At 34.1% G+C, this 20,605-nt stretch overlaps 1 protein-coding gene across 2 annotated transcripts in view; it reads left to right on the top strand.

The window, feature by feature from the left end:
- The window catches only part of TNKS2 (tankyrase 2), a 60,969-nt gene that overhangs the window by 29,305 nt on the left and 11,059 nt on the right, over window positions 1–20,605 (top strand). The window contains exons 12-21 of one of the 2 annotated variants that reach the window (XM_081267372.1): window positions 2,800–2,971; window positions 5,421–5,500; window positions 8,882–9,027; window positions 9,861–10,026; window positions 11,670–11,889; window positions 15,157–15,248; window positions 15,903–16,091; window positions 17,626–17,878; window positions 18,560–18,642; window positions 19,742–19,862. In XM_081267372.1, coding sequence (XP_081123498.1) covers window positions 2,800–2,971; window positions 5,421–5,500; window positions 8,882–9,027; window positions 9,861–10,026; window positions 11,670–11,889; window positions 15,157–15,248; window positions 15,903–16,091; window positions 17,626–17,878; window positions 18,560–18,642; window positions 19,742–19,862 — 1,522 coding nt within the window. Of the gene's footprint in view, window positions 1–2,799; window positions 2,972–5,420; window positions 5,501–8,881; window positions 9,028–9,860; window positions 10,027–11,669; window positions 11,890–15,138; window positions 15,249–15,902; window positions 16,092–17,625; window positions 17,879–18,559; window positions 18,643–19,741; window positions 19,863–20,605 lie in introns of both variants that reach the window. The other variant, XM_081267371.1, reaches the window with a different exon arrangement.

Raw genomic sequence — 20,605 nt, forward strand, 5'->3', positions numbered from 1 at the left:
ATATAGTACCATAGTAGAGTACTTGCCTAGCATGGGCAAGGTTCTGGGTTCAATCCCCAATGCCACCCTAAAAAAATAATAATAATAAAGTCCCTCAGGTAATTTTTTCTGTATCCAGTTTTCTTGACAGAAAGTTTATGTATTTATTCACATATATATTATTTATTTATGACCTTCTTTCTCCATTCCTTTTGTCCACACCCCATTATTACAGTTTTATCACAGTTATCTTTAAGGTCTGTATCTAACAGTACACTCTCCAGAATATCCCCAGCTAAAGTAATACTGATTCTGAACAGTCATCTTTTCTTACCGAATCTTTTGTTCCTTGGTCACAAAGCTAACTCCTGCTCTTTACCCCAGTGATGGTCTTTCCACCTTCTTTTATTTATGTAACTAAGTCAAAGACTTTTTATAGGAGGAAACTAAGTAATTTGGATAAAAGCATTGTACCTACCCATGGTGATAAATTACTATTCTTTAGTTAGCACTTGTACACAAATCATTTTATACATTGAATATTTGTTCTTCTATCAAGGCTAGAAATCATTATTTCTTATCTAGAAAATTCAAAAAATACTACTTCGTAAAAGATACACATCTCATATTGGAAGAGATGACAGAGATAGTCACCTAATTCAGCAATTTTTTAACTTTTAGCCATAGATGCTTTCCTTCTTCAAACAAAATCTTTAATAGATATTTACTGTCTAACAGAAAGGATGGAGCTGCTTTGAATGAAAAGAGAAGAAAGAAACATACCCCTTTTTGCTTGGGTGGCCCTGTAGCCCTTCCCTAATGTGTTTTACAGACTAGTCTTCTTATCTGTCCTTCCTTCACTCAAGGAACAACTTAGAATTTCCCACTTTCTTTTCATGTTGCCTCTCAGTGTCCTAATCTCTTTGATTTGGGGGAATTCTCGATAATGTATAATCTTGATCTTTTCTATTGTAAATTATTGAATAAAAGTTTATTTCCGCTTGACTGCTTGGCATACCTCATTTGTCTCTGTTCTGTAACTTTTCATTGACTGCTGTTTTTCATATATGTGGTATATTTCTTTTTAAGTTCTGAAACTCAGTGAAACAATCTTGACTAGGGTGACCAACCACCCAGTTTTATCCAGGACTTAGGGATTTCCAGAAACAAAACTTTCAGTACTAAAAGTGAGAAAATCTCAGGCAAATCAGGACAAGTTGGTCATCCTAATCCTAATACAAAGTAGTACTCAAATAAAATTTTGGCTAGTGGATGTTTTTCACTTTTCATTGAGTTTGGAAATGTTAATAAATAATTGCCCTGAGCATTTTAAATAGATTTTTCAGGTTCTATAAACATTAAAACTAGTTATTTATAGTTTCATGTTCATTGAGAAGTTGGTGTTATATTCTTCTTAAAATATTCTGATTCCATGAATATGAATTGGCCAGTGTCTCAAAACACCGATGGACACAGAATTGATTACTAAGTAACTTAATTTCTCAGTTATATTTCAAAGAATTGTTTGCATGGTGGGAATATGGAGGTAGAAATGAGATAGGGGGAGTCTTATAGTCTTATTTTTTTCTTGTGAAAATTTTCAAAGATATATATAAGTAATTATAAGTAATTGTATATCCATCATCTAGTGTCTGTCACTAATGTTTTACTATATTGTTTTATTATACATCCTTTAATATATCTTATTTTGAATACATGTCAAAGTAATTTGCATATTAGTATACACGTCTCTAAATCCAAAAGTTCATCAACTAGAGTTCAGCATTTGTTTATAATTTTTCTTAAGATACAAAATTTACATTCAGCAAAAACTTATAAATTTTAAATGTGCATATGCTGAATTTTGATTAATGCATACATCTGTGTAACCAAAACTCTTGTCAAGATAGTAAACATCCTCTGCCAAAGGTAATGCTCCAACCTAGGCCATCTCCACCTCTAACAGTATCAGCCATTTTTACTTTTTCTGACAGATTAGATTTGGCTGCTCTAGGCCTTCATATACATGGAATCATACAATATGTATTTTTTTGTGTAAGGCTTTTTCCACCCAGTGTAATGTTTTAGAGATTTCATCTACCTATCAATAGTTGTTCCATTGTATTGCTAAGAAATAATACATTGTGTGGATATACCATGTGTTTATCTATACAGATTATATTTTACATGATAAATTGGGTAGAGGATTAAGCCAATAGAAGTAAATATTTTTAATACTAATTTAACTCTAGCTTTGCTCCTGACTGTTGTCCATCTTGGGGTTAACCTCTACATTTCTAGAACTCCAAGATCCAGAAATAGAGATTCAGCTTTCTTAAGCAATATCTAACTTTAAATACAGTGCACCTATAAATAATTTGTTAATAAATTCAACTGTCACTCGACATTTTAGCCTAAAATTAGGTTTTTCTTCTGATGTCAGCCAGCCTTCATAAGTTGGTGTATTTGTGTTCTAGATTTAAGCAAAAAATACTTGCTTTGATTTAATAAAAGAAGAACTGAGCTAAGTGCAGTGGCACACACCTGTAATCCCAGTGACTCAGGAGGCCGAGGCAAGAGGATCACAAGTTCAAAATCAGCCTCAGCAGTTTATCAAGGCCCTAAGTAATTTAATAAGACCCTGTCTCAAAATAAAAAGGGTTGGAGATGTGGCTCAGTGGTTAGCACCCCTGGGTTCAATCCCCAGTGTCAAAAAGAAACATTCAAAACTTTTAAATAGGTAGCAAGTGTTAAATACATGGTTGAGTGGTTTTAAATTGTGCACTGCAGGCTAATTTCAACTTTTTCTGCATTATTAAGGTTAATGCTCTCGATAATCTTGGTCAGACATCTCTGCACAGAGCTGCACATTGTGGCCATCTGCAAACTTGCCGCCTACTCCTGAGCTATGGGTGTGATCCTAACATCATATCCCTTCAGGGATTTACTGCCTTGCAGATGGGAAATGAAAATGTGCAGCAGCTGCTTCAAGGTATTAAATGCTTCTGTGACGTTAATTTTTTTTAATTAACCTTTAAATTGTTTAACATTATGGTGTTTAATGTAGGAGCTGGTAATGAAAAGAAAATTTTTGAGAATTTTTGGCTATTTCTTCTTAATAGTACTCTTTACAAGTACTCAACTACCCAAATGTCATGAAGTCACAATTATGATTTCTTTACAACGTTTATTCTGCGAAAATAGATGGCTCTCAAGTTTTTATCAAGAAAATTTTTAAGAATAAGATATAATAGTTGCTATTTCTTTTTAGAGAAAGGAAAATCTGAAAAGATGGATCTAATAGGACCACAAGCTGGTAATACATAATACCCTAAGTACTGACATTTATTCTTCATTCCTTTTTAGGATCCTTTTTAGATCCAGCATATTTAAGTCATATATACTTTGTACAAGGTAACACACTATGTGGCTTATTAAAACTTATTTAGCTAGGTGCATGGAACATACCTATAATTCCAGCAGTTTGGGAAAATGGGTCAGGAGTGTCACATGTTCAAGGCCAGCTTGGTCAATTTAGTCCCTGTCTCAAAAAAGACTAGGGATATATAGCTTAGTAGTAGAGCAGCCCTGGCTTCAATCCCCAGTACCACAGACACACACACACACACACACACACACACACACAGAATATTATTTAACTATTAAAGGTACTCATATTCTTAAAATTTAACATTTAGAGCAGGTGTCTGAACACATTACAGGTTAAATATTTCAGTGTAGAAATCCAGTCACATAATATTTGAAGTATCTTTGCTTCAGGCAAGGTAGCACTTGCCCGCCTCTAATCCTAGTGACTCTAGAGATAAGGTGGGAGGATTCCAAGTTCAAGGTCAGCATTAGCAACTTAGGTCTTAGAAATAAAAAGGGCTAGGAGTGTAGCTTGGAGGTAAAGCACCCCTGGGTTCTATCCCCAGTACAAAAAAAAATTTAAGTATCCTTACTTACATCTCTACTTTCTCTTAGAATCTAATAGAGTGGCTTTGAAATCTCAAAGCGCAGATAATGAAGCAAGCATTCTTTTCTTAACAGTCATTTTGATGATCTTTATGCCTGTTGTCAGGGAATCACATTTTGAGAAACACTGCTTGAAAAAGTGAAGGCAGATTGATGTAGCCTCATAGGATCTGCCAAAACTAAAATGACTACAGTGGCTCTCTGGATTACCTTTTTTCTATGTTTTACACATCTGTTTAAGGATAATAACACTAGCCCTATTCAGTTGCCTAATGATAAAATTTAGTCTTGCCAATTTTATGCTAAGTTCTGTTGTTATTTATAGCTTCTCTTAATTTTCAAACTAGCTTCTGAAAATAAATTATTAAAGGGAAATTTTTCAATCAAAGAATGGTATATAATTTTCAAATTGCCTTCTAGGAAAATTATATGTACTATTTCACAAACCCACAAAAAGTATTAAGATCTGTTTTTGTTGTTATACTAGATACTGTAAATATTAATATTTTTCTTAGGTAAACATGCCTCTATGAATTAATAGAAAAGGATGCTTTTTTTTAGTGCAAACTATAGAAATACTGTTAGTGTAGCTCCACATTTCCACTTTGTATACTAAGTGGGTAAGAAAACAACAGGATCTTTTTAAATTTGTATTTGATAATGACCAAGTTTGAACATAATTTTATCTTTATTGATCATTTCTCTATTTTTTGTATGTGAATTGTTGTCTGTTTAAGCCTTCTAGTATGCTCATAAGAACACCTTATGTTAGATATAGTATTTCTTAAACTGTATGTTGAAATGTGATTTATTTTTTTGCCATTTTGTTCTGTAATTTGGTTAATGCTCTGTTGCCTGCCAGTTATTTTTCCAAATCAGTTTTGCTCTAAGAAGCTTTTTTAGTTCAAGATATGAAGATACTTATCTATGTTTTATTCTAGTTCTTTTAAGGTTTAATTTTTTATACATAAATCTTGAGTCTGTGTTCAGTTTATTTTGTGCTAAGGTAACAGTAGATGTTCTTTTTTTCTGAAATGTTAAATGAGCTGTAGAACAGAATTTCAGACCTGGAAATAACTTTATCTGTTTTTTAGTTCAGCTTTCTTTAGAATTAAAAATATGTGAGCCTCAGAACACTGATTTGCCCCAGTTCAGATAACTAGTAAATGGAAGAACCACTATTAGATTTCTGGCTTTTGTTCTCCTGATGTAATACTTTTGTAACATTCCATATGGCTTGATTATAGAGCAGGCTAGCTTATCATTTATTTTATGTTCCTTTTTGTTGCTTAAATCATATTTTATAATTATACACAGTCTTAATATTTTTCCCCCACTGCCATGGAGATTTCCTACCTAGTCTAGCAGACTGTAAAAGGACTTTACCTTTTGATAAGATGCCTCACTTGAAGCTTGGTCCTATTTTCTAAACAGAAATTAATCACTCTTTCCCTCTCTCTTTTTAGAGGGTATCCCATTAGGGAATTCAGAAGCAGACAGACAGTTGCTGGAAGCTGCAAAGGCTGGAGATGTAGAAACTGTAAAAGTAAGATATAATCTTTATGTATTTGTTAACCATGCATTTTTATTTTGACATCATTTAATGAAGTCTGTACTATTATAATGAAGAGCTTGGTTTATTTATATGTACCTTGCTTTTAAAGGACAAAAATATCTAGTTCTCTACAGATAAAAAACACTGAGTGATGAAAGAAAAGGACTTTTTAGTTTCACATACATGTCTTAGAGTTCACAGATTTTAAATTACTTGTTGTCTGTTTAAGCCTTCTAGTATGCTCATAAGAACACCTTATGTTAGATATGTTTAATATGTTTAACATATTTAATAATCTTTACAAATCTTCCCAAATAACCTTTCCTCAGATTCTGTTTTGACTTTTACCATGTCTACATATATTTGTATGTGTGTGTGTGTGTGTGTGTGTGTGTGTGTATATATATACACACACACATACACACATACAAATATATGTGTGTGTGTATATATGTACATAAAAATATATGTATGTATATATACATATATATGGTAAATATACCAGATATTTCCCTGCCTACAGAAATTGTACATCCAGGTAAATAACTCAAAAGCCTAATATATTGATAGATCACAATTCAACTAATATAAGAATTTAATTCAACATTTTTTCATGAATTAAATAATTATTCAGTAAATGTAAAAATGTTATTTTTATTTTCTAAGCTAGTAAGGGAGAGAAAAACCTTGTATTTTCCCTTTTAGAGACTTTTCCAAAACTACTGCCAAATTAAAGGGGCACTAGTGGGTAATAAGTTTTATAAAAAGCTGTATTTGTTGACTTAATTCATGGCAAATTTAGCTATTTGGAATAATTTTACTATTTCTGTAGGGTAATTCCAGTACTAAACAGACCCACTAGACAAAATCAATTTTAGATTTTCTAATAAATATGAATATTGATCTCTTTCTAGAACTTAAAGTAATTTATCCACTGGTCTTTTAAAAAAAATTATGTATTTTTAGTTTTAGATAGATATATTAGTTTGTTTTTATGTGGTGCTGAGGATCGAACCCAGTGCTTCATGCATGCTAGGCAAGCATTCTACCACTAAGCCACCACCCCAGCCCCTCCACTGGTTTTATAAATGAAGAGCTTTCTGTAAATTGATCCTTTCTTTTGGATTTATCTTTATAAGTAATATAGACATCATAAATAATCAGGATTTTAGTTTTTTTGTAAAAGAAGTGGTCAGAAAATTAAGTTAAACCAAATAGTTAAAGGACAACTAGCTGATTCCCCCCTCCCATGTGAGGGAAGGGAGACTGATAAATTTTAAATGCCTTTTCACTATACATACTAAAAAACATAAAACTCTTCAGTAAGCACAATATGAAGCATTTTAAAGACGGAAAGGGTCTAAAGGAATAGAGAAATGAAGAAGACATAAGGTAGAGGCAGGAATTTAACTTAGAGAATAAAATAACACCACTGGATTAAGGAAGGCCAGCTCTCCTAGTGATAGGTATTAGGCTGTCTTCCCTCCCCTCTCCTTCTAAAATCACTTGATAGACATTTATCTCCACCAGCCTTTCGTTTTTCTAAGGTGGCTCTGTATGAATCTCTGAAACAAGAACATGTATGTATTACCCAATGAACGAGTGCTGATCCATCAGACTATATATTTAATTGGACTACTATTAGAAAGCCTGTCTCAGGGGCTGGAGAAATAGCACAGTTGTTAGAGTGCATGCCTCACATGCACAAGGCCCTGGGTTCAATCCCTAGCACCACACACACCAAAAAAAGCCTGTCCCCAGAATGGACATAGTTAAACTGAGAAGTAGAGAGGCCTGTGATAATACCACACACCTAACACCTGATATGCATTAAAAATATTTGTTCCTGATGCCCAACTTCATAACCTTTGAAACACTGTCTTTTGAATAGACCCCTGAATTTATATATCTATGAAGTTCTTGTTCAGTAAACATAATGAGCTTTGCTAGTCCAATGATAAAGCCCCTTGAGGTAAACCCACTGACTGACTCCTTGGTTTATTGAGCTTATATATTCCTGCTTTTCAAGGTAGGATAGTTAAAGGAGGAAAGAGTTTTTACTAATAGTGACTTTTTTGGATTTTGTTTTGTTCTTTTTTGTTTTACTCTTTGAGCACTGTGATTTATTATCTATGTTGCTTTCCTTCCTTAAACTTCCATGTTCTTTTTTTTATTTATTTATTTTGAGAATTTTAATATTTATTTTTTAGTTATTGGCAGACACAACATCTTTGTTTGTATGGGTGCTGAGGATCGAACCTGGGCTGCACGCATGCCAGGCGAGCGCACTACCGCTTGAGCCACATCCCCAGCCCTACTTCCATGTTCTTCATGCAAAATATTAAATGAGGACTGGGGTTATGTCTCAGTGGTAGAGCGGCTTGCCTAGCATGTGTGAAGTACTGGGTTCAATCTTCAGCCCCACATAAAAATAAACAAAATAAAGGTGTTATGTCCATCTACAACTAAAAAAATTTCAAAAAAAAATTTAAGTGAGGATTTCTCCATTCTGCCTCCTCATTTGAACCGAAAAACAGAAAATTATTTGAGTAACTATAATTTTCTCAAGATTAACCAGTAGCATTTTATTAATTTATTCTCTAAGAATAGTTCCTTGACCGCCAGTGTCACTTAGAAACTTGTTAAAAATGCAAATTTTCAAGTCCCGCCAGAGACACACTGAATCAGAAAATCTAAAGGTGGGTCCCAATGCACATGGAAATTTGAGGTCCACTGGTCTAGAACATTACTTTCCAATCTTTAATGTGTGTACATATCAATTCTAACTCGGTACGTAGGAGTCTGAGATGCTGACTTTTTAATAAGAACCTTGACAATGCTGGTGTTCCTGTGATCCAGTGTACCTGTACGTGTAATTGCCACAAAATGGAAGTTATACTTAGGTTATCTTTATGTAAGGAGTAGTAGTAAAGGTAAAATTGACCTACTTACTGTAGAAAAAATAGGAGATACAGGCATAAATGAGAGGACCAAAGGGATATTCTCAGTAAACAACAAGATGAAATAAGAATAGATTTCCTGGGGTTGGGGATTTAGCTCAGTGGCAGAGCACTTGCCTAGCATGCGCAAGGCCCTGGGTTCGGTCCTCAGCCCTGGGGGGGAAAAAATAGATTCCTGAGAATACTTCTTAGATACGAAAATGAGGGCTGGAGTTGTGGCTTGGTGGTAGAGCACTTGCCTAGCATGTGTGAGGCCCTGGGTTCGATTCTCAGCACCATATATAAATAAATGAATAAAATAAAGGTCCATCAACATCTAAAAAAAATAAAATAAGCCAAACATGAAATTTCCTACAACATGGATTGAAACAAGAAATGAGAACGTGTATGTATGCTGTGTTCAATCCTACAGAAACTGTGTACTGTTCAGAGTGTCAACTGCAGAGATATTGAAGGACGTCAGTCTACACCACTCCATTTTGCAGCAGGGTACAACAGGGTGTCTGTGGTGGAATATCTTCTACAGCATGGAGCTGATGTGCATGCTAAAGATAAAGGGTGAGTACCAACAGTTACTAAGGTCTCTCTTTTCCTTACCTTTATCTGGCCTTTTAGGAAAATATGACCCTTTTTTGGTACCTGCAATTGAACTTTGGGGCGCTTCACCACTGACCACATCCCCAGCTCTTTTTTTTTTAGTTTGAGACAGGGTCTTGCTAAAATGTGGAGACTGGCTTTGAACTGCATCAGCCTCCTGAGTTGCTTAGTGAAAATATTTTTTGATGGTTGGTAGCTTTTTTTTTTTTTCCTAGGAGGTAGTCTATTTTCCTTACATTGATTTAAATATAGCTTTTAATTTCAGTTAACATTTTTTTAAATATTTATTAATCTTTATTATTGTAAGACTCATTTTTGTCTGGTTTTGGTTTTGGTTTTGATTGAACTCAGGGCTTTGTACATGATAAGCAAGTGCTTGACCATTGAGCCATAATCCTAGCCCTCTAGTACTGATTTGTTGTTGTTGTTGTTATTATTGTTGTTGTAGGTGGACCAATGCCTTTATTTTTATTTATTTATTTATTTATGAGGTGCTGAGGATCGAACCCAGTGCCTCACCTGTGCTAGGGGAGCACTCTACCACTGAGCAATCGATCATCCCAGCCCTAAAGTATTGATTTTTAATCTAGTGTTTCAGTATTTGTTGAGGATATTTGAATTTTTCCAGTTTATCTTAAGATCATTATTCATTAAAAATATACAGTTCTTAATGTTCTACTAAATATAATCAGTATAGTCTCTTAGTTCAAGAAATTTCTTTCATCTTTTACATATAATTATTGAAATTAAATCATCCTTCTCTAGCATTATTCTCATTTAACTTTTCATTTCAGGGGCCTTGTACCTTTGCACAATGCATGTTCTTATGGACATTATGAAGTTGCAGAACTTCTTGTTAAGCATGGAGCAGTAGTTAATGTAGCTGATTTATGGAAATTCACACCTTTACATGAAGCCGCAGCAAAAGGAAAATATGAAATTTGCAAACTTCTGCTCCAGGTATATTTAACTACTTACTGTGGACAGTGTAAATTATCTACAATATGTTAACAGTTTTGGACCTCCCCCCACTCCCCAAATAACTCTAGTATAAACTAGTAAAAGTAGAAAACAAAATTATCTATCTGTAACTAGATTCCAGAAAGAAAAAAAAAAAAACTATGAAACAATTTTAAATTTTACTCTATATTTGCCACACATGAATTTTTGTGTATGACATGATCTCTGATTATTATTTTTTCCTAATAATTTAATCAAAATACTTGATGAATTGAATGGTTTATAAGCCTAGCTTATTTAGCATAAAATTGATGGCATTGGTTTAATACAGATACCAATAGATCTTTTATAGCAAAAGCCAAGAGAATAGATTCATGATTTATTTAATTGTTTGTGTAAAGTAAAAATAAAGTTATGAGCTGCATATTGACATTTCACAATGGATTGCATTTATGACCATGCGCCTATACAATTATAATGTAGCTGAAAATTTTTTACATTTTTTATTTGTTCTGTTTAGATACACATTACAGTAGAGTGTCCTTTGGTATATTATGCATACTTGGAGTATAATTTATTCTAATTAGGGTCCAATTCACATTGTTGAACATGACATGGAATTACACTGGTTGTGGTTTTAATTTGCTTTTCTCTAATTGCTAGAGATGTTGAACATTTTTTCATATATTTGTTGTCCATTTGTATTTCTTCTGTGAAGTGCCTGTTCAGTTCCTAGCCCATTTATTGATGGAGTTGTTTGGTTTTTTTAATATATCCTAGAGATTAATGCTCTGACATGCAGGTGGCAAAGATTTTCTCCCATTCTAAAGGCTCTCTCTATCCGTTCTTGATTGTTTCCTTTGCTGTGAAGAAGCTTTTTAATTTGATACCATCCCATTTGTTGATTCTTGTTTTACTTCTTGCACTTTAAGAGTCTTATTGAGGAAGTTCATTCCTAAGCCAATATAATGGAGGTTAACATGCATTTTCTGTATTTAGATACACAATTACTCACCACTGTGTTACATTTGCCTGTAATATATAGCTTATAGCTTAGGAGCAATAAACTATACCATATAATCTAAGTATGTAGCAGCCAGTACCATCTAGGTTTGTGTTAAATACACTCGGATGTTTGCACAATAAAACATCTCCTGAGGATGCTTTCTTCAGAACATGCCCCATCATTAAATGAAGCATGACTATAGAATGTAATGTTTAATAACATGATTTAAAACTCTAATTTTAAACATTATAAAAACCCAATAGTACTTAACTGCCTCTTTGTTCTTATTATAATTTTCTGGTATAGGTCAATTTTTTTTATTCTAGTTAGTTATACATGACAGCAGAATGCATTTCAATTCATTGTACACAAATGGATCACAACTTTTTGTTTCTCTGGTTGTACACGATGTAGAGTCACACCCTTTGTGCAGTCATCCATGTACCTAGGGTAATGATGTCTGTCTCATTCCCCCATCTTTCCTTGGGTTAAGTTTTAATAGTCGTTTTAATCTTTAAGGTAGAGTCTCAGTATAAATTGATGTTCTTTGGTATGGTGACATTTGACTATTTTCTCGTTGATAAAGGGCACACTTAAGCCAGTTTCTCTCCTCCCTTCCTATTTTTCACATGCCTAGCATGGTGCAGACCCTACAAAGAAAAACAGGGATGGGAATACTCCTTTGGATCTTGTTAAAGATGGAGATACAGATATCCAAGATCTACTTCGAGGAGATGCAGCTCTGCTTGATGCTGCCAAGAAAGGTTGTTTGGCCAGAGTCAAGAAGTTGTCTTCTCCTGATAATGTAAATTGCCGTGATACCCAAGGCCGACATTCTACACCCTTACATTTAGCAGGTAAGTGAATGAAGTTTCATATATTTTGGCTAGAGATTTCATATATTTTGAGATTGGTTTTACCTGAGTAAATATTTCCTGTAACTAAATTTGAAACATTCAGATCAAATGTCTTTTAATGACACCATTATATACTCTTTCATATACAGGGCAACCATTCTTCAAGCTATTAGCTAAATTCCAGTTCATTTCAGTACTAGTATGTTGCATCAATAAGAACAATTCAAACAGGCTATGCCAGTCACCATGTACTTTGGCATCTTTCACTCTAGTTCACTATATTGTTTGAATCAATTTTGATGAGTGAGTTTTGAAATATATGCCTGCTTGAGTCAGCCTTCCTCATGGGATACTAAAGCTTTTCATTCTGATGATAACTGCTAAGAACAGATATAAGAAAAAAAAATCTTTAAAAAGTTTCAAAAGTAATATAAACCTTACCAAAGTTATTCCTTGTTTTACTTTGCAAGAAACTGCCATAATCCAGCCAACCATGGTGGCACACACCTCTAATCCCAGTTATTCAGGAGGCCTGGGCAGGAAACTCACTAATTCAAGGCCAGCTCCAGCAACTTAGTAAAACCCTATCTCAAAATAAAAAATAGAAAGCCCTGAAGATGCAAGAAAAAGAACTTTCGTAACCAAATACCAAAGACTAGATGACTTTAAACAACAGAAATTTGTTTTCTCACAGGTATAGAAGCTTAAAGTCCAAGATTTAGATGTCAGCAGGTCTTTTCAGAATATTAGTCAGATCAGATTAGGGCCTACCCTAACAGCTTCATTTTAATTTAATTACCTCTTTAAAAACCCAGTCTCCAAATACAGTCATATTCTAGTTACTGGCGTTAGGTCTATAACCCCAAAAGAATTTGGGGGAACACAGTTGAGTCCATAACATTTGTTCTAAGTTTTCACTCATAAAATTGGCACAGACTACCATTGTTTTTTAGTCCAGTTGAACAGTGATGTAGCATCAGGGCAGCTTTTTCAGCTTTATGGCAGATGACAAAGAATAGGCCTTGAAAATCACTGGGCTAGCTACAGCTAATATCTCAGTAAAGTTTCATCATGCACACAGTTGTCTAAACGTGGTTTAAACAAAAGAAAAAAATTAAGTAGTGCAGTTATTACTGCTGCTTGGTATAAGAGAAAAATATGTAGTTTATTTCAGTCTTACAGTATAACTTAATGTGTTGCTAACATTTCAAAGATAGTTTTCAGGAAGCCAGGGGTTCAGTGTTAGAGCACTTGATTAGCATGTACAAGGCCCTGGATTCAGTTTCTAGCACTGTAAAGAAAAAACAAACATAATTTTGTCCACAGTGGTGCATACCTGTAATCCCAACTACTTGGGAAGCTGAGGCAGGCAGATCACAAGTTTGAGGCCAGCTTAGTGAGACCCTGCCTCAGAATTAAAAATTAAAAGGTTTGGTGATATAGCTCAGTGTAAAGCACCCTGGGTTCAGTCCCCAATACTTTGGAGAAAAAAGTTAAAATAATAATTTTTTGTTTTGTTTTATTTTTACCTTTTTTTTTTTTTTCTCGTGGTGCTGGGGATTGAATTCAGGGCCTTGTGCATTCAAGGCAAGCACTCCACCAACTAAGCTATATCCTTAGCCCTTATTTCCACTGTTAAATTATCAACTTCATGTAAATTTGGACTACGGTGTCCAAGAAAATTAATTTCTTTATCCATGTGTCTTTTGGTGCATTTTGGAAGTTATAAGCCATAAATGCTAATAGGGTAAGAAAGCCTTACCACTTCCAATATCAGAAGTTTGCAAGAGAAGCTATGACCTGACCTCTGGTTAGAAATTTTGCTGTTTATATTTATATGAGATTTTATATCTTTATTGTGGCTTATCTAGAACATTTAACATTACTGTTAAAATCCATGTTGTCTTTGTAAGTCACAGACAGGTTATGTACACAAAATATTTTGGCCTACTTATGCAGTGTTAAGTAGTATACCTAGAAGGTATAATATTAAATTGAAATCTAGAAGGACTATTAATCAGTGTAATGCTAAATTTAAGGGAATTTTATGGTTTTGTTTTTCTTGATCTTTTTAAATTCTGCGCTTTAGGTCCTCCTTCAAAAGGATAAAAACTACAATAAAAATATTAATAAAACATTTTGAACAATTTTAAGTCAAGTGCTATCTGTTTTTATATTGGCAACGTTAAATTCCAGATTTGTTTTCTGTGTGTCAAAATAAAATATGCTTTCCCATAAAAGTATTTACTGAGATAGCTCACAAGTAATAGCTAGGAGTTTATAGCATGTTTCCAAAATACTAAGCTTTACTTCATGTCTTTTGGAAATATGTACCCCTAAGTTTCCTGTATAAAAAGCATGTCTTGCTGGGCGCAGTTGGACACACCTGTAATCCCAGTGGCTTAGGAGGGCTGAGACAGAAGAATAGTGAGTTCAAAGCCAGCCTCAGCAAAAAATGAGGTGCTAAACAACTCAGTGAGACCCTGTCTTTTTTCTTTTCTTTTTTTTTTTTTTTTTAAGAGAGAGGAAAGGGAGAGAGAGAGAATTTATTTATTTATTTATTTTAGTTCTCGGCGGACACAGCATCTTCGTTGGTATGTGGTGCTGAGGGTCGAACCCGGGTCGCACGCATGCCAGGCGAACGCGCTACCGCTTGAGCCACATCCCCAGCCCAGACCCTGTCTTTTTTAAATAACATACAAAATAGGGCTGGGAATGTGGTTCAGTGGTCGAGTGCCCCTGAGTTCAATCCCTGGTAACCCTCCCCCCCTCAAAAAAAAAAAAAAAAAAAAAACATGTCTTTACAACCCTCTAGGGAAGAAGAGTACTACCCAGAGGCCCACTCCAGTGTGCTTCCTCCTGCCTTACAGCTACTTGTATTCCTAACATGACTATTTATGATTGGATGTCTATGACTTGCAGCCTTTTGAAACCATGGACCTGAGGTTAGGAAGTTGTAGTAAACAGAAAGGCAGGTTTTAAATGGAAAAATATAAGCAAATCAATCAATATAATTCTGAGAGTCTCTAAAACAAATGGGTGTTATCACCAAAAGCTTCCAATTTTTGAGGCCAGTGGGAAATTTTTTCAAAAAGATAAATTTTTGTGGACTCAAGAATTTCAGATTTATATAAAAATCTCTTTTTTTCCAGTGATGTCTGTGCTGTATAAATATTTATAGCTGTGTGAGTTTATGTTGGACTTTTTTAATTTATAAGTAAAAGTAATGTAACTTCTTTTCTAAATTAGCTGGTTATAATAATTTAGAAGTTGCAGAGTATTTGTTACAACATGGAGCTGATGTGAATGCTCAAGACAAAGGAGGACTTATTCCTTTACATAATGCTGCATCTTATGGGGTAAGTTATGTTGTCTTTAAAAAAAAAAAAAAATCCTATGGAATTTTCAATGTGAAAGTCAGTATTGCAGTTCATATGAAATTTTGTTTGAATTTCTTATTTTCAAGGAAGTAACTGTGAAGTTAAATAAGTTCCAAATTTTATTTTTCAATTTGTTGTCACTTGTTTTATTACCTTCCTTTTCACCTGTCTCTTAGTTTCGGTGAGATGGTGGTTTTGTTTTATTTATTTTTTGGTGCCCAGAAAACTCACAATGTTTCACAGGAATCTGTAGAGATTGAGATGTATGCTCCTATCTTAAAACATCAAGGATGTTTTCATTATTAACCAATGTCAGTGATAAAGTTTGAATAATTAAAGAATGTGTTTATAGATTGATATTCAGCAGTTATAACACATGATTAAGTCAAAAGTCATTAAAGTTGCTTCCAACTCTGTAGAATTCTTAACTATTTTCTAGTCTCTCAAGTTACTGAAATATCTACTATAATTTTTAAACAACTACCTGTAAGTTATGATATTGGAGAGAAACAGCTTTACTTTTCATTTCCAAAGTTAGTTTGAAAATATGGGGATAGGTACAGAACTAGTTTCTTCTTAAGAACTAAAATGTGATAATGTTTCAGACTGTAACAGAAGTATTTTCTTTTACAGCATGTAGATGTGGCAGCTTTACTAATAAAGTATAATGCATGTGTCAATGCCACGGACAAATGGGCTTTCACACCTTTGCATGAAGCAGCCCAAAAGGGACGAACACAGCTTTGTGCTTTGTTGTTGGCCCACGGAGCTGATCCTACTCTTAAAAATCAGGAAGGACAAACACCTTTAGATTTAGTTTCAGTAAGTGATGGGCTCTTGGAAAAATCTCAATGCTTGCCTGACCTTTTAAAGTTCACTTGATACATGTTTAAAAAAAAATATAAGACCTATCTCTAAATAAAACACAGAAAGGGCTAGGAATGTGGCTCAGTGGTTGAGTGCCCTGGGTTCAATTCCCAGTACCAAAAAATAAATAAATAAACAATCCCAGGCCCTCCATAAATGCTGTTACTGTGCATACAGTGCAAGATAGTACAAACCATGGGTCTCTTGTGTCTCCCACTCAGTACATTAACCAGAGCAGTAAAGGAAAAGGAAAAAGAAATACTTTTGAGATGGAAAGGAAGAAGAGTCTTTTCTTAAAACTGTTTTCTACTGAAAGAGATTTTGTTGTTTCAATACAATGAGAAGATGATTTAGTTCAGCTTCATTTGAGGTTTAAGTAGATTTTTCTCAGCAGGCTGACAACCAACTGCATTTGTAGCATTGTTTTTCTAGGAAATCATCTTTTCAGTTCCAAGCTACTTTAGAAGTAAACCCATGTCTTCATTTACCAGATAGTATTAAGTGATAGTGACTGAAATAGAATGCTGTAGAGAATATTCACAGTCTTTAGAGTCAAACAGACCTGGACTAGAATTCCAGCTTTATCACTTAGAGTTGTACAGTCATACAAATTGTCTAGCTTCTAGGCCTTAGATACATCAACTATAAGAGATAGAGTATATCTGGTCAGTATGAGAATTATATAAGGTAATATATTTAAAGTCCTTAGAACAGTATTTGGTACAGAAAAAGCACACAATAAATGATACTGCTATTACAAACAAATGTTATATACAAGCAGTGAGTTTCACAAGAATGCACAGATTGAAAAGGAAGATGATGAGGATTGGAATAGGCAGTAAAAATGACCGTGAAAACAAGTACTTTGGGGCTGGAATTGTGGCTCAGAGGAAGAGCACTTGCCTAGCATGCGTGAGGCACTGGGTTCGATCCTCAGCACAACATAAAAAGAAAAATAAAATAAAGGTATTGTGTTCACCTACAACTAAAAAATAAATGTTTTTTTTTTTTTTTTTAAAGTACTTCATGCTAAATGTTTGTTTCTTAGTATCTGAATTGATCACTGTGAAAGAATGATTATATGTCACTAATGAAACAAATTAATGTACTGGTCAGTTTAGGGCTTTTTTTCCCCCCATTCTGGCAGATTTGATTAAGATTAATTATCTTTGTTACCAAAACAAAAACGTCTTTTAATTTTGAGGAACAGAGATATCACTGAATGTTTTCTAAGAAAAGCAAACATAATTCTTTGAAGTTTCATATGTAGTGTAAATTTCTTATTTCAGAGTAATTGTAATAAGGTTGTAAAGACCTTTTAAAATAGATATTTTTGTAATTAATATCATTGTCTTTTAATCAAGATGTCAGAGTTATAATTTTTTTCATTGTTTGCCCCATTTAATAGTTTTAGACTGCATTCTGTTAGCTATAATAGAATTTTAAAACTTGCCTGTGACAGATTTTATCTCTTTTAAATGTACCCTAGGCAGATGATGTCAGTGCTCTCCTTACAGCAGCCATGCCTCCTTCTGCTCTACCTTCATGTTATAAACCTCAAGTGCTCAATGGTATGAGAAGCCCAGGAGCCACTGCAGATGCTCTATCTTCAGGTCCATCCAGCCCATCGAGCCTTTCTGCAGCCAGCAGTCTTGACAACTTATCTGGGAGTTTTTCTGAACTGTCATCAGTAGTTAGTTCAAGTGGAACAGAAGGTGCTTCCAGTTTGGAGAGAAAGGAAGGTGAGACATTGTATAAAAATAACTGGTATCATTAGCCCCATATTTCTCATTTGGAATGCTTAGCCTTAAATACAATTATTAATATCAAATCAACACAGACTATAAGTTTTGCCCTTTGTGGTTTTCTTTACATTATTAATAGAATTCATAATGAAAGTTTTGCCTTTCACATTGAAAGTTAGACTCTCACACGGAGGCTTCCAGCCAGCTATGTTTAAAGTATATAGTTAAGGCATGAACACGCTGATTCAGCGTATGTACTCAAGGTCATAAACATTTCTTGTGAACTTGCTTACTTATGCAACCTGTTGGCAGTGTGCCACCTTTGTCTGGCCTGCATATAAAAAAGGCCTATAGAAATGGCTCAGGGGGCAAAATGGGGCTGGAACTAGAGGTTAGGGGCTGTTGCTGCCTCCAGATAAAAATGTCTTGAATCTTCCATCTGCCAGGATCTGAGCCTCTACCCAACAAAAGGCCTCATAGATTAACTGTTATGATGTTGAAACTTTATAGGTCTGTCTTAGCAATTTTTAATGTTACATACAGTATTCTATCCTAAGGGACTATATTTTGCTTCATACTTACTTACTCCAAGTAAATAGGAACATCAAAGACCTTTATTGTTATAATGCTGTACATTATTGTGATGTGAAATTTTGTTCTGCTTTCCCCCTTCCCCAGTTCCAGGAGTAGATTTTAGCATAACTCAATTTGTAAGGAATCTTGGACTTGAGCACCTAATGGATATATTTGAGAGAGAACAGGTAAGTAGATGAATTGTATTGCTTAGTTTAGTGTTTTTGAAAACTTAAGGAAAAATTAGGATATACTTGAAATCCCTTGAGCCTTGTAAACTATTGGGGAGAGAATGGTTTCATTGGGTTTTGGTTTTGGAGTTTGTTTTTGTTGTTTGTTTGTTGCTAGGGATTGAAGCTAGGGCCTTGTGCAGGCTAAGCACATGCTACTATTGAGCTACACTCCTGGCCCCAAGAATATTTTTTGTAGGACTGGAAATCAGTTCCTCTTCTAATTTTCCATTTTTCCTATCAGACCATAAAAACTGATTCTCATGTAGTAATAAAATAGCTTTCTTGAATGACAGGTTTATCTTAATCAGTTCTCAAATTAAGTTAAAGTATTCTGCCAGGATACAGTGACTGATTTTTGTTGTTGTTGTTTTTCAGAAAATATAGTTACTGTAGGCTTGTATCCAAAGAAGCTTTCAATCTAGTTTTGGAACTAGAAGACCATATGAAAACTTTAAGGTTTGGTGTGGCTTAGATTTAAGAAATTCAAAGAAGGAAAAAATTACCATGAACTTTGGACTATTCAGGGATAGTTTCTTAGAAGGTATACAGATAAAATAGGATTGAATGACTTTAGTTTCATCAAGTAAGAATAATATATTTTAGGTAAAAGGGTTAGTTTGAACAATGATACATAAGTACTGCTTTAACATAGTCCAAACTCTGGGGAAACCATTGAAGCCATTTTGTAAACAGGTTGGATGTTAAGGAGTGATGGAAAAATATAGTAGAAGAGATGAAATGGGGGCCCAAGTTGTAGCTCAGTGGTAGAGCATTTCCTTAGCATGCCCAGGATCCTCGATTCATGATACAGTATCATAGAGAAGAAATTATATACCTCAGTGTGGTTAATTTCAAGGTACATTCATGACTCAACATTTTTGATTCAGCTTTTTAGTTAATTTCAGCTTAGTGAAGGATTTATTTTCATATCAGAGCTATCTAAAATAATTTGAAGCAAATGCATGAATCTAATTTATTATGAAAATACCAATATAAGATGAATGTCCAACAAATGAATAAGCACTCTATAAATAGTTTCATTCTCTTTTGTAAGATCACTTTGGATGTATTGGTTGACATGGGACACAAGGAGCTAAAGGAGATTGGAATCAATGCTTATGGACATAGACACAAACTAATTAAAGGAGTTGAAAGACTTATCTCTGGGCAACAAGGTATTTCATTTTCATAATTGTTGTTACCAGGTTATTAGTTTACATAAAGGCAGCCTTTGGTATACTAAGTGATAATATAAAAGTTTGTAAGAATCTGTTTAAACTTTCTCAGCTGCTAAACTTTGTGAGCCTAATTAATTAGAAGGCCATTCAGAAATTTGAGGATTTCTTTAGTTCCTGAAAATTGAAGTTAAAATGAGATGATTTGTGAAGTTACTCTAGCTCTTAAATTTTGTGACTCTAAACAACCTGAAACTTAAGTATCTTATATATAATGCCAATATAACAGATAATGACTAGATAGTAAGCTAGCCCATGAAATAATATAGTAAGTCTCTCACACAACTAAAATCCAAAGCGCTTGAAATAAAAATACTGGAAAATAATGTTACAGCTAAGGAAATTAAATGAAACAAAGTTGGATGATATTTTTATTTTTCATTTATGTTAGTAATTAAGGAAAAGGCAAGTTGCACTCACTCAACAGGTATTAACACTTCCTATGTACCAGATCTGGTTATTAAAAGGTGTATTGTTTTAGGTGTTAAAAACCACATTTTAGTTTCATTGTTAAACTGGAGGGAGTTTATGCTGAGGCCAGAAGCATCCTATAATTGAAGTTCTGGCCATATAACTGCTGCACTGTTAGTAAAGGAAGTAATGGGGGGAAAAATGTGTTCCAGACAAAGAAGAAAAGGATTTTCTGAAGTATTCCCACAAAACTCTTAACTTATCTGATCAAA

This window comes from Spermophilus citellus (assembly GCF_964194105.1).
Source record: "Spermophilus citellus genome assembly, chromosome: 15".
NCBI lineage: Eukaryota > Metazoa > Chordata > Mammalia > Rodentia > Sciuridae > Spermophilus > Spermophilus citellus.